This window comes from Herpailurus yagouaroundi, unplaced genomic scaffold (genome assembly GCF_014898765.1).
Source record: "Herpailurus yagouaroundi ecotype Mexico unplaced genomic scaffold, PumYag 162, whole genome shotgun sequence".
NCBI lineage: Eukaryota > Metazoa > Chordata > Mammalia > Carnivora > Felidae > Herpailurus > Herpailurus yagouaroundi.
In genome coordinates, this window is record NW_024412403.1 from 8,470,114 (window position 1) to 8,478,443 (window position 8,330).

An 8,330-nucleotide genomic window follows, 5' to 3' on the forward strand; every position below is an offset into this window, starting at 1 on the left:
TCCACAGGCAAGGAACTGAAGCCCCCACCAATAGTCAGCAGCGACTTGTTAGCTGTGTGAGTGAGCCATCTTGGAAACAGAACCTCCAACCCCAGTTACTCCTTGCAGATGGCCAGATGAGCCCTGGTCTATATCTTGGCTGCAAGTCCTCAGCAATCTCCAGAACCATCAGCTGAACCGCTCAATTGCTGACTCAGAAGCTGTGAGATAATAAATGTTTATTGTTGTTTTAAGGCACTAGGTTTGTTTTTTTTTTTTTTTAATTTTTTTAAAAACGTTTTATTTATTTTTGAGACAGAGAGAGACAGAGCATGAACGGGGGAGGGGTAGAGAGAGAGGGAGACACAGAATCGGAAGCAGGCTCCAGGCTCTGAGCCATCAGCCCAGAGCCCGACGCGGGGCTCAAACTCACGGACGGCGAGATCGTGACCTGAGCTGAAGTTGGACGCTTAACCGACTGAGCCACCCAGGCGCCCCAATTAAAGCACTAGGTTTTAAGGTAATCTGTTATGTAGCAACAGGTAACTAATACATGTTGTTCATGATTGTACTGGAACTGTGTTAAAAGCTTTAGGGACAACCAGTCTCTTCACAATAATGGACCTTCCTATACAATACTTTTCATTTACGTAAGTCTTTTGTGCATTTCTTAGTACATTTTAAAGTTTTCTTTCATAGATTTAACTATTTTATCTTTTGGTTACTATTAAAAATGGAATTTTAGGGGCGCCTGGGTGGCGCAGTCGGTTAAGCGTCCGACTTCAGCCAGGTCATGATCTCGCGGTCCGTGAGTTCGAGCCCCGCGTCGGGCTCTGGGCTGATGGCTCGGAGCCTGAAGCCTGTTTCCGATTCTGTGTCTCCCTCTCTCTCTGCCCCTCCCCCGCTCATGCTCTGTCTCTCTCTGTCCCAAACATAAATAAACGTTGAAAAAAAAAAAATTAAAAAAAAAAAAATGGAATTTTATCTTCTAGTATACTTTGCAACAGATTGTTGTTTATATTTGGAAAAGTATTCTATCCAATCACCTTTTTGAATTCTCTTAAGAGTTTGGTATTGCATTTTCACTTGATTATTTTTTAATCTTCCAGATACACAATGTTAGCCTCCGTAAGAAATAATATTACACCTCCTCTTTTACAATCTTACTTCTCTTAATTTTGTCAGTTGCTATCTCCAGGATAATAAAATACTAATGGTCATGTTTCACCTAAAAGTGAGATGAAGGCTTTGGCTTGAGAAAAAGATATTAGCATGTGGAGAAGTATTCATCTTTCGCCATATTATTATGAGTTTTAGACGAGAGGGGGAATTGAATTTTATCTAATACCTTTCAGGAACTATGGAGTTGGCCAAATAACTTTTCTTAAGATACATCAACACAATATATTACATTAATAGCTTTTCTAACTGAATCATTCTTATAATGGTGAAGGTTTTTATTATAAAACTTTCTGTATCATTCACATGAATAAGCTCTTATATATAAATTAATAGAGGCTCATTATACCAGTTAAAACAATAAAGCCATTATACTTTGAAATAAATAAGCTAGGGAAAAAACACTTTTGTTTCTGCCTCTTTCCCAAATTCAATAAAAACAATTTTTTTTGTCATGTTCTAAAGCTTATTGCATGGTAACATTTTATATGGAATTAGCAGACTCCAAAATAGTTCTAGTTCATTGCCATCTAGTTATAATAATGAAAACTAAAAAACCTTTAAATAGTCTAATACAATTCTGACTCACCTGTTGTGCCTCAAAAGGATCATATGGCTCAGTATTGACCTCTTGATGTGTTATATTCCAAGACACCTTTGGGGAAAAACAAACAATTTCATTAATCTCAATTCCTGTGGTACAATAAATCCATTATGTAATGACATTTTAAGACATGCTCACAATTTTTTCGAGGTGTGTTTTATTTATTTTTCTCCAATTTCAATAACTCACACTTTCTACAAATTCTTGTATTAGGAAAGAGCTATCATGTAGAATTGGTAAAAATGAAAATGATTTTGGTTTATTACTCTAACATGTGCTTTCAGAGCTTTTTAGAAAACAGAAAACATAACAAGGAGGGGGATAATCCAACAAGGGTCTAATGAATTCACGCCCGACAAAGTGAACTACAGAACATAAACTTATTCTCATGCTTGTTAGTAACTTTTATTCACATCTCTTTTGTTTCTCTCCACCTGGCTGTCTTTTTAGAGAAACTGGTTTTCGTAAAAGAAACTGGTCACATATAGCCCAGACTCTGTTTTTTGGGGCCACCTGTGCAAAAAGCGTATTTCCTTTCATTCTCCATACAGTAAGTTTGTGGGGCCAGCACCCCACCTTGTGAGGTTTCCTGGTCTAGCTCTAACTGGGTAGGTAGGCTGGTGTGTCAGGGCTTCAATACCAGGATGTGCAAGTGCTACAGAAGTAACTACATCATCCTCAATGGTGCCATTATTAATCATTAACGTGATGGCTCCATCTGCTGATTCCTCTATCTCATTTCTCAACTGGTACAAAACTTGGTTAGGGAAGAAGGGTATTATTTACTAGACCCAAAAATTCTTTCTGAATTACCGATCATGCCCTACAAAAGGGTTCATATTTTTAAAACATTTCCAGGCAAAAGCTTTCATAACCATTATAAAGTCAATAATTTAAAAGAATTTTAGTAAATGGCAAAGAAAGATGCAAAGGAAAATTTAACTTCAGAATTGAGATTACTTTTTTCTATTTAGGTCTTACCTGTATAGCAGCCATTTGTGTATGTGGAATATTTGTTACTTCGTAGGTACTTTCTAGATTTACTTCCCACTTGTTGGCAGAATTTCCACAGTGACCTTCATGGCTGTTAGACCCACTGAGGGCTGTACCGTCACCATTCATGCTGCACTGTGTCTTTACTGATACTTCCAAAGATTCCTGAAGGATCTGTGTTTTAGGGGCAATCTCGTTACCAGGAGGAGTATTCTCAGCATTCAAATGAGGACCCTCAAAATATACAGCAGCACTTTCATCTGGTCTGTCACTGGCTACAAACGATGGCGCCACTGGTACTGATCTTTGCAGCTGATATTCAGAAGGAACATTGGCTAGAGGTGTATAAATGTTAGTGTACTGGGACAAACTGGGTAACACGTTCATATATGTTGGTGGTGTCTGGGTAATGTCAAATCCCCGAAAGGGGAGGTATGTACAGTATCCTGTGACCAAATGGGGTTGAGACCAGTAGGTTGGTTTCACATCCTCAGAGGCTGGTTTGGGAGAATTACAGGATACTTGCTTGTGACCGGCATCCTCAGACACTGATGTGGGAGAATCAAAAGAGACCTCCTTGGGCTTCTCATCCTCAGAAACTGATCTAGAAGAATTATCAGACACTGGTTTCGGGTTCACAGCTTCACAGGTTGGTTGGGGAGAATTAGCAGATACAGGTTTGGGCTTCACGTCCTCAGAAGCTGGTGGTGAAGATAACTCAGACACTGGTTTGGACTTTACATCTGGTTTAAATTCCCTCGCGGTTGGATTCAGTGGTAGTTTAACTCGTAAATACTCCCCTGTTTTTGAAATTTCTTCCACTTTTGTCTTAATGTTTTTCTTCTTTCTCTTTTTCTTAAGCCGTAATGCAACTTTCTTCAATGCAATACAGTTGTCAATCACAACAAAACGAGGACATCCCAAGAGAAAAGATTTCAAACCTCCGGCTTTTTCTAGTATTTGCCGAGTTTCTTCTGGGAAGAATTCATATTCTTCAGAGAACATTTTATTATTCATGTCCAAGGGACCATGCTCTTCCAACAACTGAGAGAAATAACTTGGAAAAATTTATGTTTACATGTTATTACAAGGAAGTACTTAAACATGTTCTTTTGAAAAAAGTGTTTCCCCCAAAATTCTCCCCAAGAAAAATACTATTTCACTTCCAACTGATCTCAACACCTCCCCAACAAACATATTATACTCATATTAAATCTGACAAAAGCTATATGCAATCAGTGATACTCCAGAAGTAAAATTTTGTTTACCCTTGGAGAATAATCCTTAAAAAGTTTGTTGGGAAAAAAACCGAAAAGGGATTAAAAAGTTATTTCATAAATTTCAATTACATAATTATACAATCTATTTTAAAAGTCACAAAAAGAGGGGCGCCTGGGTGGCGCAGTCGGTTAGGTGTCCGACTTCAGCCAGGTCACGATCTCGCGGTCCGTGAGTTCGAGCCCCGCGTCGGGCTCTAGGCTGATGGCTCAGAGCCTGGAGCCTGTTTCTGATTCTGTGTCTCCCTCTCTCTCTGCCCCTCCCCCGTTCATGCTCTGTCTCTCTCTGTCCCAAAAATAAATAAACGTTGAAAAAAAAAATTTTTTTTAAAAAGTAACGAAAAGAAAATTTATTCAAGAAAAATAACAAGAGTATCAGTAACAAGAATGTCAAATGAGAAGAAATCAAATTTCATTAAAATCCTATTGGAATTAACATACAGTAAAACTCTTAACATTTTTCTGTTTAGAAATATGCAATGATTCAGAAGTACTGAAACTAATCATGTGTGATCAACAAACCAATACAAACAAAACAAAAAATCAAATAAATCAATATAGCAGAGGACCAGACACACATAATGGAGTGATCCCTTAACCTACATCCAGTCCTAGACTGGGGTGCACTCCAGTTAAGGGGCTATTTTCTTTTCCCATTCTTGTGTCAGGCTCCAAGAGCCTTCCTCTTCCATTAGAATTTGGTATTCAGTCTATAACAATGGCATAACTAGCAACCAAGACACATACTATGCAATTTCAAAGAAATAGAGCCTCCACATTTTTTCCACCGCCTAAGTAGCAATGAATTTTTCAAACATTGAGGCAGGACAAAATTTAACAAGGGTCCCCAGCCCAAAGGGAAAGTGTGTTATAAACCATATTGTGAATAAAATTTTTATAGTTGCTATTATTTGAAACGCAACACAAAAATGAACTTTAACTCTATTTATACATCTTTCTAGCCCTGAAAAATCATCTCTGTAAGGGAAACACTGGGTCCAAAATAGCATAAATATGACTTCTTTATAACCAGTGTTTTACAGGGGTTAGCAACCATCCATTGACGCACAGAACAGTGGTACTGGTATGGCTGTTTGGCAGACATGAAAGAGGCCAAAGCTCTAATGAAAGATGCTAGATACAACTGAAACAAGGAGGCTGACTCCACTTCTGCCAAGTTAAACAAGATGCATCTCTCTCATCATTGCTCCTGTTCAAAGTCTCAGACTCTAAAAGGGATAGTGTTCCTGCACTTCAGAACCAGAGGTAAAAACGGCACACTACATGAGACAGCAGTTTATTTATTTTTTTATTTTTTTATTTATTTAAAAAAAAAATTTTTTTTTCAACGTTTATTTATTTTTGGGACAGAGAGAGACAGAGCATGAACGGGGGAGGGGCAGAGAGAGAGGGAGACACAGAATCAGAAACAGGCTCCAAGCTCTGAACCATCAGCCCAGAGCCTGACGCGGGGCTTGAACTCCCGGACCGCGAGATCGCGAGATCGTGACCTGGCTGAAGTCGGATGCTTAACCAACTGTGCCACCCAGGCGCCCCAAGACAGCAGTTTAAACAAACAAACAAAAACCTAACTATACCATAAAGATTAATAGTTGTTATGTTGTTATCTCATATATGCAAGTACATGTTTACTCGCGTACATATATTTTCACACTTGGATAGGGACCATCAGGGTCTGAAATGGTCATGGCTGGCCTTCCATAGTGCCACTACAGGCCACTGAAGGCACAGGGGCAAGGGACAGGATGAAGAAAACGTTTGGGAAAGGATTCCCACCCTAGTATGCTGGCGGTGGCCCTTTGACAAATCGCTGTTTTGTAGAAGCTCATGATTCTTCCCTCACAAAGTCATTCTCTTTACAATACAGTGTGATCAGACCAATGATGCAGCTCTCCTGCTACTTGCAAGCTGTGCGAAAGGACTGTGTCTTCTACTTTGTCTGCAATCTTCCACAGTGCTTAACCCTAAGTGGTTAAATAAATCGTGGCTGACTAATTAATACCACGAAAGAGGTGGTAGGAAAAGCTAAGTGCAGAACGCTACCCAGTGAAAGACAATTCCCTTCAACTATCTAAAATCATAAATTGTTAGAACTAGAAGAGGGTCAAGTCAATTATACACCAATCAGTCTAATCCCCACCTTCACAGTGGAATATGTGAGTCAGGATAAAATTAACAGCAGTTATCCCAATATTCTGGATTCCTTGCGTATTATTTTTTTTCTACTCTAACACTCTTGTTATACACAAAATTTTAGTTTTTCTTTTACCCACTGGCCACTAAAAGAAATCATTCTTTTTTTTTTTTAAGTTTTATTCATTTATTCATTTAAGTAATCTCTACACCCAACATGAGGATCGAACTCACGACCTCGAGATCAAGAGCCACATGCTCCTCCGACTGAGCCACACAGGCACCCCTAAAAGAAATTGTTCTTAAGCTCATCATCACATGTCTACTTTTGAAAATTCAGAGAAAGAATTGTTTTGAGGTGTAACTTCCTGTAAGTTTTTGACTTTAAAGTTTTATCTCAAAATACATCAGCCTATTTTCTTCCTCATAAAGTTGTTTAATTTCCTCCCACTTATAACAGTAATAAATTCTTTAAGAAGCAAGGTCCTGACAATGACACAGTTTAGCTTCAGTTTCGGATGCTTGAAGCAAAGCCTACCATATTTTAAGAAATACTAGTGTAGTTTTATAGCTGTTTCCATGGGGTCATCCAGGAGTTTTCTGGAAATATGATATGCTCAGCATTTCAACTCTAAAGAAAAACCATAGGGGCGCCTAGATGGCTCAGTCAGTTGGGTATCTGACTTTGGCTCAGGTCATGATCTCATGGTCAGTGAGTTCGAGCCCCGCATCGGGCTCTGTGCTGATGGCTCGGAGCCTAGAGCCTGCTTTGATTCTGTGTCTCCCTCTCTCTCTGCCCCTCCCCCACTCACGCTCTGTTTCTATCAAAAAATGAATAAACATTAAAAAAAAAAATTTAAAGAAAAACCATAAAGAAGGGTCTGGGAGCATAACCAGACTGAAAAGGAAAGAAGCGACTGGGGAAAACAGAAGCAAGGACTAAACTATGGATGAGTAACAGGTTTTCTGTGAGAATAACCAGGTCTTAAATTAATTTTCTATTGCAGATCTTAACCCTCAATTTGTCTTCTTAAGGAAGGTAGCATGCACTACTTAGTAATACCAAGCTCAAAATGGTAACTGCTTGTTAGATTTTTTCTGAACCCTTTACTCCATTATTTCATCTACCCTACTCAGACTCGTTGATTTCATATTCACATTTCAATCCCAAAGTAACAGCCAAAATTATTTAAAAAGAAAAGTCTGCTTCTCTTGTATTATGTCAATGTCAGGAAGACAAGTCTCCCGTACAATACAGAGATACAAGGTCTTGTTACCTTTACTATCATTCCAGCAGAACACCTGTCACCTCAGCAGAAGTAATAATGGGATCCTGGTATCCTCATTACCCAATAAAAGGGCAACACTTTGACAAACTACATTACTTGTCACTGGACTTAGGAGATGCTAAACAACAGCATCCATCAGCAAAAGAACAATGAGACCAAATAATAATAGGACTCCTTGTCAAATGTAGAACTCCCCCCTTATCCACAAGAGAGATGTTCCACAACCCCGGGTGCCTGAAACCACAGATAGTACTGAGCCCTATATTATTTTTTCCTACACATATATACCTATGATAAAGTTTAAGTTATAAATTAGGTGCAATAAGAAATTAACAGCAATAACTAAAAATAAAATAGAACAGTTACAATAATATACTGTAATATAAGTTATGTGAATGTGGTCTCTCTCTCAAAATTTTATTGCACTATCCTCACTCAATTCTTGCAATGATAGGAGATAAAATGCCTCTGTGATGAGATGAAGTGAGGTGAGTGACACAGGCACTGTGACGTAACACTAGGCTACTACTGACCTTCTGACAACACGTCAGAAGGAGTATCATCTGCTTCCGGACTGTGGATGACCACAGGTAAGTGAAACCTCAGAAAGCGAAACCAAGGATAAGGGAGGAGTACTGTATACCCTGGAATTCATGATGAAAGATATGGCTGGAAACTTTTACAGTCCTATCAGTACATACCAGGGTCAGTTTTAGAGACAGAAAATATCTATATTAGCAGCTCAAACTGAGAAAACCAATTATTAGTAGTATTCTGAACTTATTTATTTATTTTACTTACTTTACTTTATCTATCTATCTATCTATCTATCTATCTATCTATCTATCTATCTAT

General features: G+C 38.5%; 1 protein-coding gene across 9 annotated transcripts in view; it reads right to left on the minus strand.

Moving 5' to 3' along the window:
• TTC3 (tetratricopeptide repeat domain 3) overlaps positions 1–8,330 on the minus strand; it is a 127,943-nt gene that overhangs the window by 38,021 nt on the left and 81,592 nt on the right. For all 9 annotated transcript variants that reach the window (XM_040483937.1, XM_040483935.1, XM_040483939.1 and 6 more), the window contains 2 exons: positions 2,744–3,812; positions 1,748–1,813 (listed from right to left, as the gene is read on the minus strand). In XM_040483937.1, coding sequence (XP_040339871.1) covers positions 1,748–1,813; positions 2,744–3,812 — 1,135 coding nt within the window. The remainder of the gene's footprint in view (positions 1–1,747; positions 1,814–2,743; positions 3,813–8,330) is intronic.